Below are 22,205 nucleotides of genomic sequence, written 5' to 3' on the forward strand. Positions count from 1 at the left end.
GGAACAGACAGGGACGGGGGGAGTGGGAGAGACACTGAGAGAGGAACAGACAGGGACGGGGGGGAGTGGGACAGACACTGAGAGAGGAACAGACAGGGACAGAGGAGTGGGAGTGGGAATGACACTGAGGGAGGAACAGACAGGGATGGGGGGAGTGGGAGAGCAGCACTGAAAGAGGAACAGACAGGGATGGGGGGTGTGGGAGAGCAGCACTGAGAGAGGAACAGACAGGGACGGGGGGTGTGGGACAGACACTGAGATAGGAACAGACAGGGACGGGGGGAGTGGGAGAGACACAGAGAGGAACAGACAGGGACAGGGGAGTGGGAGAGACACTGAGAGAGGAACAGACAGGGACAGGGGAGTGGGAGAGACACTGAGAGAGGAACAGACAGGGACGGGGGGAGTGGGACAGACACTGAGAGAGGAACAGACAGGGACGGAGGGAGTGGGAGAGACACTGAGAGAGGAACAGACAGGGACGGGGGAGTGGGAGAGACACTGAGAGAGGAACAGACAGGGACAGGGGGAGTGGGAGAGACACTGAGAGAGGAACAGACAGGGACAGGGGGAGTGGGACAGACACTGAGAGAGGAACAGACAGGGACGGGGGGAGTGGGAGAGACACTGAGAGAGGAACAGACAGGGTCAGGGAGAGTGGGAGAGACACTGAGAGAGGAACAGATGGTGACAGGGGGAGTGGGAGAGAAACTGAGAGAGGAACAGATGGGGACAGGGGGAGTGGGAGAGACACTGAGAGAGGAACAGACGGGGACAGGGGGAGTGGGAGAGACACTGAGAGAGGAACAGACAGGGACAGGGGGAGTGGGAGAGACACTGAGAGAGGAACAGACAGGAACAGGGGAGTGGGAGAGACACTGAGAGAGGAACAGACAGGAACAGGGGAGTGGGAGAGACACTGAGAGAGGAACAGACAGGGACGGGGGGAGTGGGACAGACACTGAGAGAGGAACAGACAGGGACGGAGGGAGTGGGAGAGACACTGAGAGAGGAACAGACAGGGACGGGGGGAGTGGGACAGCCACTGAGAGAGGAACAGACAGGGACAGAGGAGTGGGAGTGGGAGTGACACTGAGAGAGGAACTGACAGGGACAGGGGGAGTGGGACATACACTGAGAGAGGAACAGACAGGGATGGGGGGAGTGGGAGAGCAGCACTGAGAGAGGAACAGACAGGGATGGGGGGTGTGGGAGAGCAGCACTGAGAGAGGAACAGACAGGGACGGGGGGAGTGGGACAGACACTGAGAGAGGAACAGACAGGGACAGGGGGAGTGGCACAGACACTGAGAGAGGAACAGACAGGGACAGGGGGAGTGGGACAGACACTGAGAGAGGAAAAGACAGGGATGGGGGGTGTGGCACAGACACTGAGAGAGGAACAGACAGGGACAGGGGGAGTGGGAGAGACACCGGGCAGAATCTTGTTGTGGTGTTGGTAGTCTCATCTGGCAGTGGGAAAATCAGTGAGAGAGCTTCATTGCCACTTTTCGGGAAGGCCGGCCGGACCACATGCCAATCAGGCATTGGCGATGCCATCAGGGGTCTTGCCCTGGAATCAAGTCCCCGGGGTAGTACTGACACTGCGTCCACCAGTCAGAGGTCAGCAGCATCACCGAGGAGGCCATGGCTGCTGGAAGCACACCCACTGGAGTCCCAGGATTGCGGAGGGGCCAGGCCACAGGTACATAAAGTGGAAGTGGTTTTGATGGGGTGTCACGGGTTGAGGTGGCCAGGGTGGTCGGGAGCAAGGGCAGGGGTGGTGGCTCTCAGCAGGCCCCTGCACCCTTCCCAATGTCCAGCCCTCGATCAGGCATTGACAAGCAGCCCGGACAGAATGACCTGTTGTGTGCACTACATGGTGACACACCAGCTTGTAGCTAGATTTTTTTTATTCATTCAAGAGATGTGGACATCTCTGGCGAGGCCAGCATTTATTGCCCATCTCTAGTTGCTCTTGAGAAGGTGGAGGTGAGCTGCCTTCTTGAACTGCTGCAGTCCATGTGATGTAGGCACACCCACAGTGCTGTTAGGGAGGATTAATCTCAGCAGCAATGGGCTGAAGCCCTTAAGTGGTCATTAATTTGCCAATTAATAGCCTGAATTGGTGGCAGGGCAGGTAGATGGCAGGAAGGTGGTGGGGTCCCAGTATGCCAACCCCCTGCCTAATTAAATGTCCTTCCCATCTCCAAGCTTGACAGCACAAAGAGCAGAAGTTTCCAGCTGTTGTTATCTCTGTATGAATACCTGGAATAGGTTAACATTCTGTATGAACTATAGGAACATGGTGGTACTCTGTGAACACTGGTCTTCAATGAGAGCTGGTGAGTGAGGGAGTTTAAGGGTTAATTTCTATCCAAAGTCTATTTTTTTTTTATTTTTTTCTCTTTAATATAGCAATGAACTAAAAATTACTCCTTAAATTGAGAGTTTATTCCAGCCTAAACAGGGGTATACAAGCTCTCTGAGAGCAGCTGCAGCTAGTTAATTAGGTAACTAGCTTAAACTGGTTTTCAGAGCTTGAATCATTTGTTTATCAGGAAATATAGTGCTGCTTGGTCTGCACAAAGTGCTCAAGCTGGGAGTTTGGTGAGTGGGGGAGTTTGGTGAGGGAGGTGCTCCTTTCTTTTACTACCTTTTTCAGCCTCCAGCAGTCAGCTCTTACTTTGGTACAGGGGAAGAAGCTGATTGGTGACAGACTGGTAAGTTATTCCGCTTATTCTAATTGTAATAAATAGCTTTTAAAGTTACGGTATGGCAGCTCAGCTCAGCCAAGTGCAACGTACAACATGCGGTGTGTGGAAAGTCATGGATGCACCATGTGTCCTAGATGCACACATCTGTAGGAGGTGTCACTGGCTGCAGAAACTTGAACCCTGGACTTCAGAACTTGAGCGATGGTTGGAGTCACTCTGGTGCATTGGCAATACAGAGAACTACGTGAAAAGCATATTTAGGGAGGTGGTCACACCGCAGGTTAGGAGCGTGCAGGCAGGGAGTGAATGGATGATCGCCAGGCAGTCTAAGAGAACCAGGCAGGTCATGCAGGAGTCTCCTGAGTCGATCTCACTCGCTAATCAGTTTTCCACTTTGGATATTGGTGAGGACGATCGTTCCTCAGAGGAGTGCAGCCAGAGCCAAGCCTGTGACACCACGACTGGCTCAGCTGTACAGGAGAGGGGCAAGAAGAAAGGAGGAGCAATAGTGGTCGGGGATTCGATAGTCAGGGGATCAGACAGGCTTCTCTGCGGCAGTAAACATGACTCCAGGATGGTGTGTTCCCTCCCTGGTGCCAGGGTCAAGGATGTCATGGAGTGGCTGCAGGACATGCTTCTGTGGGAGGGTGAAGTGCCAGAGGTTGTGGTCCACATTGGTACTAATGACATAGATAGGAAGAGGGATGAAGTTCTGAAAGCAGATTTTAGGGAGTTGGGAAGGAAATTAAAAAGCAGAACCTCAAAAGCAATAATCTCAGGATTACTCCCAGTGATAAAGCTAATGAGCAGAGGAATTATAGATTGAACATGCGGCTGGAGAATTGGTGTAGGAGGGAGGGCTTGTTTCTGAGGCATAGGTATTGGTTCTGGGGCAGTGGGACCTGTACATTAACATTAACAGGGCTGGGACTAATGTCCTCGCAGGGAGAATTGCTAGTGCAAGATCGGCAGGGGATGGAAGCCTGAGTGGGGAGACACAAGAGAGGGAAACGAAGATAGGAATGAAGGACAGAAAAGTAGAAAGCAAATGTGGAAGGCAGAGGAAACAAGGGCCAGCAGAAAATAGGGACAGAGTATAAAAAAAGTGTAAAAATGTTAGAAAGACAAGTCTAAATTCACTGTATCTGAGTAAACGGAGCATTTGCAATAAGGTAATGAATTAACAGCGCAAATGAATGTAAACGAGTACGATAGTTCTGTCTTCACAGAGGAAGACACAAATAACTTCCCAGGAACACTAGGGAATCAAGTGGCTAGTGAGAAGGAGGAATTGAAGGAAATTAGTATTACCACAACAATAGAACTGGAGAAATTAATGGGAATGAAAGCCGATAAATCCCCAGGGCCTGATAATCTACAGAGGGAACTAAAGGAGGTGGCCATGGAAATAGTGGATGCGTTGTTTGTCATCTTCCAAAATTCTGTAGATTCTGGAACAGTCCTGGCAGATTAGAGGGTGGAAATGTAACCCCACTATTTACAAAAGGAGAGAGGGAGAAAACAGTGAATTGCAGACCGGTTAGTCAAACATCAGTGATAGGGAAAATGCTGGAGTCTATTATAAAGGACACTTAGAAAATATCAATGGGATTGGACAAAGTGAGCATGGATTTATGAAAGTGAAATATGTTTGACAAACCTACTGGAGTTTTTTGAGGATGTAACTAGCAGAATAGATAAGGGAGAACCAGTGGATGTGGTGTATTTGGATTTTCAGAAAGCTTTTGATAAATTCCCACATAAGAGGTGAGTGTGTAAAATTAAATCCCATGGGATTGGGGGTAATATATTGACATGGATTGAGAATTGGTTAGCAGACAGGAAACAGAGAGTGGGAGTAAATGGATCTTTTTTGGATTAGCAGGCGGTAACTAGTGGGGTACCGCAGGGGTCAGTACTTGGGCCCCAGTTATTCACAATATATATAACTGATTTGGATGAGGGAACCAAATGTAATATTTCCAAGTTTGCTGACGACACAAAACTAGGTGGGAATGTGAGTGGTGAGGAGGATGTTAAAAGGCTTCAAGACAATTTAGACAAGTTGAATGTGTGGGAGAATACATGGCAGATGCAGTATAATGTAGACACTTAGGTAGAAAAAACAGAATGGCAGAGTATTATTTAAATGGTGATAGACTGGGAAATGTTGATGTACAAAGGGACCTGGGTGTCCTTGTACACCAATCACTGAAAGCAAGCATGCAGGTGCAGCAAGCAGTTAAAAAGGCAAATGGTAGGTTGGCCTTCATTGTGAGAGAACTTGAGTACAGGAGCAAGGATGTCTCACTGCAGCTGTACAGGACCTTGGTGAGACCACACTGGAGTATTGTGTGCAGTTTTGGTCTCCTTACCTAAGAAAGGATATACTTGCCATTGAGGGAGTGCAGCGAAGGTTCACCAGACTGATTCCTGGGATGGCAAGATTGTCATATGAGGACAGATTAGGCTGACTAGGCCTGTATTCACTTAACTTTAGAAGAATGAGAGGAGATCACATTGAAATGTATAAAATTCTGACAGGGATGGACAGACTGGATGCAGGGGTGATGTTTCCTCTGGCTGGAGGGGTCTAGAACAAGGGGTCACAGTCTCAGGATATGGGGTGGGCCATTTAGGACTGAGATGAGGAGAAACATCTTCACTTAGAGGGTGGTGAACCTGTGGAATTCTCTACCACAGAAGCTGTGGAGGCCAAGACACTGAATGTATTTAAGATAGAAATAGATAGATTTCTGGACTCTAAAGGCATCAAGGGCTATGGGGAGAGAGTGGGAGTACGGCGTTGAGATTGAGGATCAGCCATGATCATAATGAATGGTGGAGCAGGCTCGAAGGGCTGAATGACCTACTCCTGCTCCTATTTTCTATGTTTCTGTGTTTCTGTGAGAGGATTTAAACTAGCTTGGCAGGGTGATGGGAACCTGAGAGGTAGCTCAAAGTAGAAGGAAGTGAAGCTGGTAACAGGAGGTAGGAAAATAACCAGTGTAATTAGAAGGCAGGCGAAATGAAGACAAGCTTCAACAAGGCTTAGAATGTGCAATGATGTCAAAAAGACAAAGTTATGGGCACTCTACTTGAATGCACGCCACATTCGCAACAAGGTGGATGAGTTAAAGGCACAAATAGAGATAAATGGCTGTGCTCTATTTGCCATTACAGAATATGGCTATGGTGTGACCAAGACTGGAAACTGATTTTCAGGATATTCGACATTTAGGAAGGCCAGGCGAAAAGGAAAAGGAGGTGAGGTTGCGCTGATAATAAGGGAAGGGATCAGTACATTAGTAAAGGAGGGTCTCAGATCTGAAGAACAATGTGTGGAATCTGTTTGGGTGGAGCTAAGAAATAGCAAAGGGCAGCAAACACTGGTATGAGTTTTTTTATAGGCCACCAAACAGTTGTGGTAGTGTGGGGCATGGTATTAATCAGGAGATTAGAGAAGCATGTAGCATTGATAATACAGTAATCATGGGTGACTTCAATCTGCATATAGACTGGGTAAATCTAATCAGCACTAATGCTGTGGAAGACGAGTTTCTGGAGTGTTAGGGATAGTTTTCTAGAGCAGTACGTTGAGGAAACAATCAGAAAACAGGCTGTTTTAGATCTAGTATTATCTAACTAGAAATGGCTAATTAATAACCTTGCTATTAATCCTTTAGAAATGAGTGACCATAATACGATAGAATTTTACATTATGTTTGAAAGCCAGGGTGCTAAACCTGAATAAAGGAAATTATGAAGGTATGAGGGGCAAACTGGCTAAGGTGGATTGGGAAAATACATTAAAAGGTATGATAGTACACAGGCAATGGATAATCTTTAACGAATTGTTACATAGATTACAGCAATTATACATTCCTTCAAGGGACAAAAACCCAAAAATGTCAGTCAACCATGGCCAACAAAGGAAGTTAAGGATTGTATAAGATTAATAGAAAAGGCTTATAAAGTTGCCAGAAATAGTAGTAAACCTGAGGATTGGGAGCATTTTAGAATATAGCAAAAGAGGGCCAGGAAATTGATAAAGGGAGAATAGAATTTGAATGCGAACTAGCAAAAAGATAAAACTTCTATAGGTGCATGAAAAGGAAATGCTTGGCTAAGATAAATGGGTGTCTATTACAGGCAGAGTCAGGAGAATTTATAAAGGGAAATAGAGAAATGGCAGAGAAGCTAAATGATTACTTTGTGTCTGTCTTCACAGAGGAGGATACAAGAAATCTCCCAGAATTAGAGATCCAAGGGATTAGGGAGAATGAGGAATTGAAGGAAATTAGTATTAGTAAGAAGGTTGTATTGGAGAAATTAATGGGACTGAAGGTTTATAAATTCCCAGGACCTGATATTTCACACACCAGAGTGTTGAAAGAGGTTGCTATGGAAATACTGGAGGTATTGGTCATCATCTTCCAAAATTCTATAGATTCTGAAATGGTTCCTTAAGATTGGAAGGTAGCAAATGTCACCCCACTATTTAAGAAGGGAGGGAGAAAGAAAACAGGGAACTACAGACCTGTTAGCCTTATGTCAATAGTAGGGAAAATGCTACAATCTATTATAAAGGATGTGATAAATGGATACTTGGATAATCATGATCTGATTGGGCAGAGTCAACATGGATCTATGAATGAGAAATCATGCTTAATGAACCTGTTGGAGTTTTTTGAAGAAGGTACTAATAGAATTGATAAAGGAGAGTTGGTGGATGTAGTGCACTTGGATTTTCCGAAGGCTTTTGATAAGGTTCCCCACAGGAGGCTGATTAGCAAAATAAAAGCACATGGGATTGGAGGCAATATACTGGCATGGATTAAGAATTGGCTAACAGGCAGTAAAGAGAGAGTATGAATAAATGGGTCATTCTTGTGTTGGCAGGCTGTGACTAGTGAGATACCGCAGGGATCAGTACTTGAGCCCCAGCTGTTCCCAATATATATGAATGATTTGGATGTGGGGACCAAATGTAATAGTTCCAAGTTTGCGGATGACACAAAGCTAGCTGGGAATATGTGTTGTGATGAAGATGCAAAGTGGCTTTAAGAGGATTTGGACAGACTTAGTGAGTGGTAAGAACATGGCAGATAAGAACAAAAGAACATAAGAAATAGGAACAGGAGTATATGAATATAATGCGGAAAAATGTGAGGTTATCCACTTTGTAAGGAGGAACAGATGTGCGGAGTATTTATTAAATGGTGAGAGATTAGAAAGTGTAGATGTACAATGGGACCTGGGTGTCTTCGTCAATAAGTCACTGAAGACTAACATGCAGGTGCAGAGAGCAATTAGGAAGGTTAATGGAGTGTTAGCATTTATCACGAGAGGATTTGAGTACATGACCAGCAAAATCTTACTTCAAGTGTATAGAACTTTGGTTAGACCACACCTGGAGTACCATGTACAGATTTGGTCCCCTTACCTCAGAAAGGATATTATTGCCATAGAGGGAGTGCAGCGAAGATTCACCAGACTTGTTCCGGGGATGGCGGGAATATCTTATGAAGAGAGATTTGGGAAACCGGGCCTTTATTCTCTAGAGTTTTGAAGAATGAGAGGCGATCTCATTGAAGCCTACAAAATACTTAAAGGGATAGACAGAGTGGATGCAGGTAAGGTGCTGGGGAGTCTAGAACCAGGGAACACAATTTCAAAATAAGGGGGAAGATACTTAGGGCCAAGATGAGGAGTTTTTTTTCACCTGGTGGGTTGTGAATCTCTGGAATTTTCTATCCCAGAGGACTGTGGAAGCTCAGTCATTGAGTATTTTAAAGTGGAGATTGACAGGTTTTTAAATACCAATAAAGGGATATGGGATTAGTGTGGGGAAAAAGGCATTGAAGTGGATGATCAGCCAGGATCATATTGAATGGCAGAGCAGTCTCGATGGGCTGAATGGCCTACTCATGCTCCTATGTTCCGATGAACACCAGGAACAGGTTAACACTCTGTGTGAACACCTGTTTCTGACAGATTCTGCTGTCCTTTTCCAGCTCTCTATTTGTCTGACCCTCTGCAGTAATTTGTTAAATAGTGACTGTGTTTAGTAGTGTATCAGAAATAGGTGTAATTAACAAGATAAATCTATCTGTATGTTCCACTGAAGTAGTACAATAATTTATTTTTCAAATTGTCACCTTTCAATAAACAGCCCTCTTTCCGTTTGTTTCATTCTTTCTTCCCACGGGATAATTACATTTTCCATATTCCTGTATCAATCGAATGTCACATTTAATTTGTTTTCATTAGATGTGCACTGTCCTCTAATCTAGACTGAAGTAAATTGCATTTACCAGTAGCCAATTCAAGCTTATAATTTACCTAAAGCTGAGCATCAGAAGCTGTTTTTGGATGAATTGTAACTGAAGGTTAAAGGATTCATGTCAGTGAATGATTAAACAGTACATTGGAATGTAGCTGACTAACTTACTGCAGCTTCTTGGCAGAGCTCAACTTTTCAATGGAGAAGAAAAGAGTTGACGTTTCGAGTCCTCATGACCCTTATGAGGACTCGAAACGTCAACTCTTTTCTTCTCCGCCGATGCTGCCAGACCTGCTGAGTTTTTCCAGGTAATTCTGTTTTTGTTTTTGTTTTGGATTTCCAGCATCCGCAGTTTTTTTGTTTTTATCTCAACTTTTCAATGACGTTTGTGTTGTGAAGTCACAGTCCCATTTTGCCACACCACATATACAGATGAATGACTTGGTGAGCCCTCTATACTGGGAAATCCACACAGTGGGGAGTGGGGGATGGGGTTTAAGATAATCTAGTGTTTGGGGATCCTCAGGATCTAACTGGCCAACTGGAGAGGAAGGACCCTGAGATAGAGAAATAGCACCCTCCCCAGAGAGCAACATGACAATGCCTTCATCATTCTGTTTGCTGTCATCAACTGGATTTAAAGTGATACAGCAAGAAACGGCTTTTGGGCTACTTCAAAACATTTCTTCTACATCTCCAGTTATTTGTAGTAATTGTGGTTTTATTTAGTCTGTAATGTCCCTTTAAGAATAATACTTGTTAGGAGAGATCACATGATCTGTGGTAATCAATAGGAGAGTAGCTGACTACCTCAGCAGTCAGTGTAGAGATAGAGTTGAAGTTGAAAGCACGCATGTAGTAACTTAATGCTTCCACCCAAGAAGTGTCTGCAGATCAACTCTATTAGTAGTAGCAACTCGGCCACCCTTACAACAAACTGGCGATGATGATAAAACAGGATTGAACAGAAGAAGTCAAATTAAAAAGAAATTAGCCTTGCCCAATGATTGTCCGGAGCAAGCTTTGTTAGAGTTGAAGAGGCTATCCCTTCTCAAAATGCCACAATTTGGGAGAATTGACCCTTTTAAACCAGCCACAGATGATTGGTCTCATTACATCGAACACCTCATGTTCTTTTTTCAAGCGATTGAGATTACGGGGGAAGAAAAGAGGCGAGTACTTGTGGGAGCAAAACCTACAGTCCGATTTGAAGTGCCCCAGGTTCAAAGAATTTTGATGAATTTGTGGACCTCGTGAAGGGTCATTTTCAACCCAAGCCCTCAGTCACAGTGCAGAGGTTCAGGTTTAATTTGCGAAATAGAGCCCCGGGTGAGACAATTGTCTGCTATGTGGCAAATTTGAAGCGGCTAATGGAACATTGTGAGTTTGGTATGACTCTAAACAACATGCTCAGAGATCGTTTAGTGTGGTGTGAATGAGAAAAAGTTATTGTCTGAAGTGAATCTGGATTTAAAGAAGGCGCTGGAGATAGCACTGGCCATGGAAAGCACAGTAAAAGATTCAAAAGCAATACACGGTGTGCAAAATGGCGCTATCCTCCACATCAGGTGGGAAACCCCAGCCAAAAAGGGCGCAAAAATGCAAGTTCTGCTGAGAAGCGGGAAACAGCCCCCACTAGCCAAAGAATAAAAAAAAACTTAGCAACAAAATTGAAGAATAATTTTAATAGAGATGGAAATAATCAGTCTTTTAGCAATTGGCAGTTTAAAAAAGTCAAATGCTACTATTGTCACAGAAATGGACATATAATGAGGCAGCGCAAGGAAAGATTCAGGCAGGCTTGTAAACACAAGAAGCCCAATGAAATCTACAATGTAGAAGAGCCTGAAAGAACAAATTCAGACATTTACTCGTTGTTTAATCTGGAAGTTGGAAAGACAGAACCAATATTTGTCACAGTGAAAGTAAATGGCAAACCTGTTAGAATGGAAGTAGACACAGGAGCTTCCATTACAGTAATTGGGGAACATACCTTAAGATATCTGAGTAATGATGAACATCAGTTAAGTTTAGAACAAACAGCTGTCAAGCTCAAAACATACAACGGTGAAGACATTGATGGAAAAAGGCATAAGCAGAGTAACTATCCATTATGGAAGCCAATCGGCAAAGCTACCAGTGTTCGTATTGAGAGGCAGAGGACCACGCATTCTAGGGTAAAATTGACCAAGGGAAATAAATCAAAATTGGCCACAGAGACTCCAAAAAGAAGCTGGAAGCATTCCTGTTTTGAAAAAGGAGTGTGTAAGGACTCAACAACCTGAAGAAATGCAGGCTGTCTTAAGCCAAAACCTGGTAGATCAGCTGAAGGAACTCAAAGAGACCCTGCTTGATGACAGAGTTTGAGACGAGGTGAACAACCTTCACAGGGTAAAAGAAAGCCCGTTGAAAGACCTTCACACACTACAAGGTTCCCTCGGGTCAAAGTTTGTACCTCTGGAAGAGTATGGAGAGAAAGAGAAAGAATTCAGAACCTGTCTGAGCAAACTGAAGGATGAGTTGGCAGAGAAAGCACAACAATGTTCAATTTTCCAGGAGACAGCAAACAAATACAAAAAAGAGACGGAAGAGCTGAAGAATCAGCTAAATGAAGCCAAAAAGACTTTGGAAGCAAAAGTTGCAAAATTTTACTAAAAGCAGACAGATGATGAAATTTCGGGAGACTCAACCACTGAGCTCAGGCAAGTTGAGCTTGTATCTGAGAGAAGTCTGGCCAATAGCGAAGTCAAAAAGAAGGCCGGGATTAAAGTCTGTGCTGGAAAGAAGAGGCACATGGAAAGAAGATACAGGAATACTAACAGGGCCTTAATTCTGGCAGTATACAAACACACTTTTGTACATAGGCCTGGCAATCAAATCGCAAACGCCGATGCCCTTAGTCGTTGCCTTTACAAGAAAATGATGATCATGTCCCAGTTTCACAGGAACTTGTTTTACTGTTAAATTTCATAGGTTCCTCACCAATATGTGCTCGACAGATCAGAGACTGGACAAGTCAGGACCCATTCCTACCTCAAGTAGGAGAACAAGTGCTACAGGGTAGGTCACAGGAGCCTGTATCTGATGAAATGAAACTTAACTTTAAGAGAAGACATGAAATAACCAGTCAGGATGGGGTCTTATTGTGGGGAGCACGAGTGATAGTTCCTCTAAAGGGAAGGGAGCCTCTTTTCATTGAATTACACAGTGCCCATCCAGGAATTTCCCAAATGAAGACCATAACCTGCAGCTATTTATGGTGGCCAGGGATGGATGGCAAAATAGAGAGTTTAGTAAAGCATTGTGTGCAATGTCAGCAACTGCAAAAGTTGCCAGTGACAGCTTCATTACACCCATGGGAGTGGCCAGGTAGACCCTGGATGCAGTTACACATTGACAATGCTGGACCTTTCCTGGAACAATGTTTCTGCTCATTTTTGATGCCCATTCAAAATGGTTGGACGTATATGAGGTGAAGTCACCAACATCAGGCGCTACAATTGAGAAACTACGTCAGAGTTTTGCCATTCATGGATTACCAGAAGTAGTTGTTTGTGATAACAGCACAGCATTTATAAGTGTTGAGTTTCAACCATTTATCAGCCTCAGTGGTATCACTCATGTAAAAAGTGCACCATATCGCTCTTCCTGACATGTCTGGTGTTCCTGTACGAGTTGAGGTTACAGAACTACAATTGCCCATCGAAGCACTTGATGCTTAGGCAACTCTGGAAAAGGAGGTTCATGACAAGGCATCTGAAGTTGTAGAGCTGAGACACTGCACACATACCAGAAAACTATCTGAAAGTCTGAACTCGTAAATCCCTTACCCAGTGTAAATATTATGTTGTCTTGAAAAATATGTACTTGTAAATATAATACTTATAGTTAAAGGGGGAGGAATGTAATAATTATGGTTTTAGTTAGTGTAATGTACCTTTAACAATAATACATACTCGGAGAGATCATATGATCTGTAGTACCCAATAGGAGAGTAGCTGGCTACCTCAGCAGTTAGGTTAGAGGTAGAGTTGAAGTTGAAAGTACATGTGTAGTTGCTGCTAAGTATATTGTAAATAAGCTTAATGTTTCCATCCAAGAGGTATCTGCAGATCAACTCTATTATTAATAGTAATAACTCAGCCACCCTTGCAACATTATTGTTTCATTCAACTCCAGGATTTAAGCACAAAAATCCAGGCTGACACAACCAGTGCATTAATGAGGGAGTACAGCACTATTGGAGGGACTGCCTTTCAGGTGAGACTTTAAATCGAGGCCCTGGCTGCCCTCTCAGGTGCATGTAAAATGTCCTATGGCCACTATTTTGATGAAGAGCAGGGGAGTTCTACCTTGTGTCCTGGCCAATATTTATCAATCAATCAACATCACAAAACAGAATATCTGGGCATCATCACATTTCTGTTTTGGAGAGTTTGCTGCACGCAAATTGGTTGTTGTGTTTCCAACATTACAACAATGACTACACTTCAAAAAGTACTTCATTAGCTGTGAAGTATTTTGAGATACCCAGCACTCATAAGAAAGTGCTATATAATCTGAAGGCGTTCGATAGGGTAGACGTAGAGAAGATGCTTCCACATTCCCTAAGCTAGGGACCATAAATATAAGATAGTCACTAATAAACTCAGTCGGAAATTCAGGAGAAACTTCTTTACCTAGAGAATGGTGAGAAAGTGGAACTCGCTACCACAGCGAGTGGTTGAGGTGAATTACATTGGTGTATTTAAGGGGAAGTTGGATAAATATCTGAGGGAGAAAGGAAGAGAAGGATAAGCTGATAGGGTGAAGGAGGCTGGGAGGAGGCTCTTGTGGAACATAAACACTGGGGAACAGTTGGGCCGAATGGCCTGTTTCTGTGCTGTAATTCCATTGTCAATTTGTGTAATACTCACCCAGTACTATGAGAAAGGCTTTGGCAGTCTTCACAGGCATAGTGAACAGGGAACACGTGTACTGCCCTTCATCTGACAGTGTGACATCACTGATGTTAATGCTCAGCTCGTGCCATGAAGACCGGACCAGCTCAATCCGATTATCCCTCAGAGCTGAAAGAAACACAGGAGAGTAAGTCTTGGGTAACAGCTTGCTGTGTTTAGGCAAATTAATTAGAAATAGTAACGATTAATAAGGATTCTATTTTGCCCAAACTGCTGAGTGAGTTGACCTTATCATGCACTGTCAGTTTGTAATGCAGATTTAGAAATTAATTTGCATGCTCATTGCATCAGCTCCTCTCAGACAATGACTGGATTGGAACTACCAAAAGATATTTTCTCACTCTCTTTGGTGGCAAACAGGCAGGGCTGATTAAAATCAGTAATCCTGAAGTTGCTGCTATCACAATTAAGCAGTTGCTGTCTATGCCTTTTCTGTTCTATGCTTCTGCAATAAGAATATCCACTGTCGATCCATCGACTACCCCATGACATATGCAGCTTAACACAGAAAACCCCAGCCTTTGCCACTGCTTCTGTTTCTTTCATCTTTCTCCAACAGATGTGCAAAATGAAACACTTTCCCTTTCATGCGCTTAGTGCCAGCATCAAACGTTCCCCCAAACTAGAGCAATCGTTTCAGATGGAGCTGTCCATGGTTGTCCTATTGAAATCACTGCCTAACCATAGGTGCGGGTCATTTGGCCCCACTGTCCAGCTCTCTTTACCTCCAACATTCATGCCTGCGTATTTCAGAGAGGTAACACAGTGACCGTGTGTACATTGGAGGCTTTCTGACACTGACGCTGCTGGGAAATACAAAGGGCTGGAGTGCATTGTATACACCAGGGACCACATTTTGATTTAATTTGGCAAGTTTATTTTAATTATAAGTTACAATTTACCATTTGTGTCCCTTTAAAAAGGGAGCACTTGTTAACTCATTCATTGATAATTGTCATCCAAATTGGCAATGCAAGTGAGTTAGCCACAAGTATTGCAATGGTGTCAACAATATAATCACAGACTCAAATTTTATTGCAAAGTTCCTCACAGGTAAATGTACCTCCCAAGTGTATATTTACTTCATAAACCTCTCCCACTAACCAAGTGAGCAAGGTAGTAAAACATTCATTGTGATCAAAAAGCACCTGCTTTCCCTGTCAGAAACCTATCTTAGAATCATAGAATAATGTATCCCCATTATTTAAGAAGGGAGGGTGAGAGACAACAGAGAACTACAGACCTGTTAGTTTGACATCAGTATTAGGGAAAATGTTAGAATCTATTATAAAGCATGTCATAACTAGACACTTGGAAAATAATAACATGATTGGGCAGAGTCAACATGGATTTATGAAAGGGAAATCATCTTTGACAAATGTCATAAATGCTTTAATCACGGGAAAATGGTTCATCTTCAAGGACCAAGAACATTCTGGAAGAGTTTGTGTTTTTAAAAGACACTGTCCCTTAAAGGGTTAATGCGAGGACTCTGGTTGCTGCTGTTCTTGGAAAAGACAGCATTTTACAGGAAAAGGTAATTAAGCAGTTTTAAAGCAGCTGGGAACCTCTTGATCCTGGTGGACTGATTACAAAAGGGTCTTGAAAACTGTGTTTAAAAGCTGGTAGACTGGCTTTTGTTTTGGAGAGGAAACTGCTTGAGTAAAGAAGGCAACAGCTCCTGAAGATTCTGGCCCAGTCCAAGGCAAAGATCGAATGGAAGCTGCTCCGAAGTTGTTCTACATTCTGAAATTGACTGACTGCAGGTTTCCCTCAAAGTCTGCCTGAAAAGTAGTGCAAGAGTCATCAATTGTTTCACAGAACAGCGCTAAGAAATGAACTGTATAACCTGGACACCATTTCAAGGACTCCACCATCTATCCTTTTCCCTTAAACCATTGACTTTTAACCATTTGGAAGAATTTCTCGATTTATTTTATTATTTGTGGGTGAGTTAGGGTATTTGGTATGAATATTTATTATATTTTCATATTTCATACTGCATGTTAATAAGCCTCGCCTTCTACTTGACAAATCTGTTTTTTTATTCATTCACAGGATGTGGGCATCGCTGGCTGGGCTAACATTTGTTGCCCATCCCTAATTGCCCTTGAGAAGGTGGTGGTGAGCTGCCTTCTTGGACCACTGCAATCCATGTGGTGTTGGTACACCCACAGTGCTGTTAGGGAGGGAGTTCCAGGATTTTGACCCAGCGACAGTAAAGGAATGGTGATATATTTCCAAGTCAGGATGGTGAGTGACTTGGAGGGGAACTTCCAGGTCGTGGTGTTTCCATCTGTCTGCTGCCCTTGTCCTTCTAGATGGTAACGGTCGTGGGTTTGGAAGGTGCTGTTGAAGGAGCCTTGGTGAATTCCTGCAGTGCATCTTGTAGATGGTACACACACTGGTACTGTGCATCAGTGGTGGAGGGAGTGAATGTTTGTGGATGTGGTGCCAATCAAGTGGGCTGCTTTGTCCTTCATGGTGTCAAGCTTCTTGAGTGTTGTGGGAGCTGCACTCATCCAGGCAAGTGGGGAGTATTCCATTACACTCCTGATTTGTGCCTTGTAGATGGTGGACAGGCTTTGGGCAGTCAGGAGATGAGTTACACATCGCAGGATTCCTAGCCTCTTACCTGCTCTTGTAGCCACAGTATTTATATGGCTGGTCCAGTTCAGTTTCTGGTCAATGGTAACCCCCCAGGATGTTGATAGTGGGGGATTCAGTGATGGTAATGCCATTGAAAGTCAAGGAGTGATGGTTAGATTCTCTCTTGTTGGAGATGGTCATTGCCTGGCACTTGTGTGGCATGAATGTTACTTGCCACTTGTCAGCCCAAGCCTGGATATTGTCCAGGTCTTGTTGCATTTGGACCTGGACTGCTTCAGTATCTGAGGAGTTGTGAATGGTGCTGAACATTGTACAATCATCAGTGAACATCCCCACTTCTGACCTTATGACGGAAGGAAGGTCATTGATGAATCAGCTGAAGATGGTTGGGCCGAGGACACTACCCTGAGGAACTCCTGCAGTGATGTCCTGGAGCTGAGATGACTGTCGCCCAGCAACCACAATCATCTTCCTTTGTGCTAGGTATGACTCCAAACAACGGAGAGCTTTCCCCCCGATTCCCATTGACTCCAGTTTTGCCAGGGCTCCTTGATGCCACACTCGGTCAAATGCTGCCTTGATGACAAGGACAGTCACTCTCACCTCACCTCGGGAGCTCAGCTCTTTTGTCCAATTTGTTTTCTTGAAGGAACTGGGACATTGAGTGGTCATTCTGAAAATAATAGGTAAAGTACATATTTGGCTGTATAGCCAGCTGGAAAAATCATTTAAATATATGTGTGACCCATGCAGTAGTGGAACTAGAGACAGACAGCGCACTCCTCCCATTTCAGTCATAACATATAATTGGGGCTTGTCCAGGATTAACCTGAGACAAAATCGTATAATTGGGAAAGGATCAAAGGGTAAAAGACACCAACCAGGTTTCTTCTGTACTGGTGTAAAAATTAGATGAGCAGAATGGCTACTTTTGAGGCAAGTGAGTTTTCAGAGTAGCCAGGGTTAAATTATGATTCCTTAATGGTATTAACCATTGCCTAATTAGCGAATGCGGTGGAACAGTTACAGATAGAAGTTAGAATGAGAGCTAAGAAAGCAGACCTTATAAAACTAGTTTCCAAAAGCCTGAATACAGAAGTGAAAGAACCAGAGGAAGCTGCAGAATCAGAAGGAGACAAGTTTACATTGGTGCAGTTTCAGTTCGAACAGAAGTTGGAACTAGAATTTTAGACAAAGGAAAAGGAAAAAGAGAGAGCATTTCAAAGGGAGCAAACAGAAAGACAGGAGAGAGCAAAGAAGCTAGAACTTGAATTTAGGAGGGATAAGCAGAAAGACAGAGAGAAAGGGCAAGAGAAAAATAAAAAGAATGAGAAGAAAGGGGCAAAGAAAAGGAATCCCAGCTTACACTGCTGGAACCAGGGGATGTATTGATGGGGAAGATCCTGACTCTAACCTAAGACCCAGTGGGGAGTTGTTTAAATTTGTGCAAGCCCTCTCAAAGTTTGAGGAAAGGGGTGTAGAGGCATTTTTCATTTCTTTTGAAAAGATAGCTAAGTAGATGGCATGGTAAAAAGAAAACTGGACATTGTTTATGCAAAGCAGATTGGCTGGCAGAGCTCACAAACTTTATGCCTTGCTTTCTGAAGAGGCTTATACAGATTATGAGGTGACAAAAAAGGCTATTCTCACTGCTTATGAGTTGATCCCTGTAGCTTACAGGCAGAAATTATGGAATCTCCAGAAATAGCCTGGGCAGACGTATATAGAATTCGATTGTTGGATTCGGGCACTAACAGTAGAGGTCACATAGGGAAATAATTCTCTGGATGAATTTAAAACTTCGCTCCATTCATTGGTAAGATCCTAATGAGAGAACCAGAAGTTTTCAACAGCTAGACAGGCAGCTGAGATAGACAGCGATTACCAGTTTGTCCATAAGCCCAAACCATTTTTCCGCCATCTCCACAAACCTGAGAAGGCTAGAAGGTGTGAGAGTGACAGGAAGGCAAGTAGCCAGGGACAAGGAGGGTCAGCTGGGAATGTAGCAGAATCCCCTCCTCAGACCAGAAAGGAAAGCTTTGAGGATGGGAGTGACATCTGAAGGCCTAGGTGTTCCCATTGCTGCATGGTAGGACATCTTCTTGTGAATTGCTGGAAGTTATGGGGTAAATCTATGGGACTTACTGCAGTACACAAGATTGACGCAGAGAAAAGGGCCCAGGCAAAGAGTACTACATACCAAGCTGTAGCTCTGACTGCAGCTGTAAAACCAAGTACAAACACAACTGTGAGTGCAGCAGAGGTGAACAGGATACCTGAAGACTACAGGAAATTCTTGTCAAGAGGAAAAGTAACTGCAAGTTACTGCAAGTAACTTCAAGTTAACTGCAAGGGAGGCAAGGGAGGAAATCACAGGGGCTCTGACCCAAATCTTTAATTTCTCTCTGGCCATGGGGGAGGTGCCAGAGGACTGGAGAACAGTTAACGTGGTTCCACTATTTAAGAAGGGTTGTAGAGATAAGCCAGGGAACTACAGGCCAGTGAGTCTCACATCAGTGGTAGGAAAACTATTGGTGAAAATTCTAAAGGAGAGTATCTATCTCCACTTGGAGAGGCAAGGTATGATCAGGGATAGTCAGCATGGCTTTGTTAGAGGGAGGTCATGCCTAACAAATTTGACTGAATTTTTTGAGGAGGTGACCAGGTGTGTAGATGAGGGTAGTGCAGTTGATGTAGTTTATATGGATTTCAGCAAAGCCTTTGACAAGGTCCCACATGGGAGACTTATAAAGAAGGCAAATGCACTTGGAATACAGGGTAATTTGATAAGGTAGATTCAAAATTGGCTCTTGTAGGAGACAGAGAGTGATGACAGAAGGATGCTTTAGTGACTGGAAGCCAGTGTCCAGTGGCGTACCACAGCGATCTGTGCTGGGTCCCCTATTATTCGTCATTTATATAAACGACATAGATGACCATGTGGGGGATAGGATTAGTAAGTTTGCGGATGACACAAAGAATGGCCGGATGGTTAACAGTGAGGTTGAGTGTCTTGGGCTACAGGAAGATATAGACAGGATGGTTAAATGGGCAGATAAGTGGCAGATGGAATTTAACCCTGAAAAGTGTGAGGTGATACACTTTGGAAGGAGTAATTTGACAAGGAAGTATTCAATGAATGGCATGACACTAGCAAATTCTGAGGAACACATGGACCTTGGCATCTATGAAGGCGGAGGGGCATGTTAGTGGGGTGGTGTAAAAGGCATTTGGGACACTTGCCCTTATCAATCGAGGCATAGATTACAAAAGTAGGGAGGTCATGTTGGAGTTGTATAGAACCTTGGTGAGGCCACAGCTGGAGTACTGTGTGCAGTTCTGGTCGCCACATTATAGGAAGGATGTGATTGCACTGGAGGGGGTGCAGAGGAGATTCACCAGGATGTTGCCTGGATAAAACATTTAAGTTATGAAGAGAGGTTGGATAGACTTGGGTTGTTTTCGTTGGAGCAGAGAAGACTGAGGGGCGACCTGATCGAGGTGTACAAGATTATGAGGGGAATGGACAGTGTGGATAGGGAGCAGCTGTTCCCCTTAGTTGAAAGGTCAGTCATGAGGGGACACAAGTTCAAGGTGAGGGGCAGGAGATTTAGGGGGATGTGAGGAAAATCATTTTTACCCAGAGGGTGGTGACAGTCTGGAATGCGCTGCCTGGGAGGGTGGTGGAGGCGGGTTGCCTCACATCCTTTAAAAAGTACCTGGATGAATACTTGGCACCTCATAACATTCAAGGTTATGGGCCAAGTGCTGGTAAATGGGATTAGGTAGGTAGGTCAGGTGTTTCTCATGTGTCAGTGCAGACTCGATGGGCCAAAAGGCCTCTTCTGCACTGTGTGATTCTGTGAACTCTTTATCCCTCAAGTGAAGCAGGTAAACCTATAGTCGTAATTAGGGATACAGGGTCTACCCAAACTCCTTTGCAGAGGGAAGGCATGATTCTTCCACCAGAGAGTTCATTAAATGAATGGTAACAGATGGGAGTATCACAGAATCTTTACAGTGCAGAAGGAGGCCATTCAGCCCATCCAGTCTGCATTGGCTCTCTGAAAAAGCATTCTACCTTGTATTCCTTAAAATGGAATGCCAGTTCAGACCCCGTACTCTTATTTCCCAGTTTCTATTGTGTTTTTCCCAATGGGATAGCTCATGAAATTCCCATGGCAGGACATGCAGGGAGCCGAAAGACCCAAGCACATATAAGTCAGCTTTTATACTTGTCTTCACAAGGATGTGGTACAGCTCTGTAAAACGTGTCATAAATGCCAGACTGTGGGAAAACTGCAACCTGCAATTAAATGGCACCTCTAACTTCCATGCCAGCTTTTGGAGAACCATTTAGTATGGTCTTGGTAGGCTGTGTGGGACCTTTACCAAAAACAAAAGCAGGCGCCAATATATACTCACTATACTGGATGTAGCTACTCAGTTCCCAGAAGCCATTCCCTTGAGAACAATTTCTGCCAGTGTAGTGGGAGAGAAAATTAACCCAATTCTTCACTCGATAGGGATTCCCAATTGAGATCCAGTCTGATCAAGGTTCCAATTTCATGTCTAAGATTTTTCAGGAAGTTATGAATAGTCTGGGGATAAAACAGCTAAAGCCCTTAGCAGACCAACCCTCAAACTCAAGGGGCTTTAGAACGATACCATCAGACCCTCAAAATGATGATTAGGGCATTCTGTCAAGACTCTCCCCATGATTGGGACAAGGGGTTAGAATTACTAGGTTTGCCACTAGGGATGCATCTAATGAGTCTACCAGTTTTAGTCCTTTTGAGTTAGTTTATGGACAGAGGTGAGAGATCCTCTGAAACTCATCAAAGAAAAGTTTTTAGAATAGAGAGACAAATATCCCTTGGTAGTAGGGTTCAAGGAGGGGCTCGCAAGTGCCTGCAATGTGGCTCAGGAACACCTTAAAACTTCCCAAAACAACCGTGAAGCAATGGGCAGACAAGCATGCCAGGACCCGAAGCTTTCAACCAGGGGATGATGTGTTAGTATTACTGCCTTTACAGGGCCAACAGCTGAAAGCATGGTTCAGACTACCATATAAGGTAGTCAAAAGGATTGGTACAGTTAATTATTTGATTGACACCCAGACCGCAGGAAAAAATTGATGATGTCACATCAAAATGTTGAAGCAATATCACCGTCCAGTAGTGAGGACAGTGGAGGGCGAAGGAGAGAGTGAGGATGAGGCAGAGGGAGGCCTAGACAATTCTCAAATCGAACCTCCTATTATGTGGTTAGTGAACATTGAACTATTCAAGAGATTAGACACCGTGCTTTCATATTTAGATGCAGAACAACAAAAAGACTTAACAAGGGCTCTCACAGCATTTAAAGGAGTTTGTAGGGACAAACAACATTAACGAAACATGATGTGGACACGGGGGAATCCCCTCATATAAAACAGCATCTTCACCGCTTAGGGCCAGAGAAACAGGCTCAGGCGAAAGCAGAGATCCAGTACATGTTAGAAAAGCACCACTTTGAACTCAGCCAAAGCAGCTGGAGTTTCCCTGTTGTGACAGTGCCTAAACCAGATGGTTTGATCAGATTCTGTATAGACTACAGAAAGGTCAATGTTGTAAAAAAAGCCGATTCCTAC

General features: G+C 44.0%; 1 protein-coding gene across 1 annotated transcript in view; it reads right to left on the bottom strand.

The window, feature by feature from the left end:
* The window catches only part of cadm2b (cell adhesion molecule 2b), a 707,416-nt gene that overhangs the window by 497,196 nt on the left and 188,015 nt on the right, over window positions 1–22,205 (bottom strand). Inside the window, exon 3 of the mRNA XM_041211940.1 lies at window positions 13,919–14,071. Within this exon, the coding sequence (XP_041067874.1) occupies window positions 13,919–14,071 (153 nt within the window). The remainder of the gene's footprint in view (window positions 1–13,918; window positions 14,072–22,205) is intronic.

The sequence above is a fragment of the Carcharodon carcharias genome, chromosome 18 (genome assembly GCF_017639515.1).
Source record: "Carcharodon carcharias isolate sCarCar2 chromosome 18, sCarCar2.pri, whole genome shotgun sequence".
Taxonomy (NCBI): domain Eukaryota; kingdom Metazoa; phylum Chordata; class Chondrichthyes; order Lamniformes; family Lamnidae; genus Carcharodon; species Carcharodon carcharias.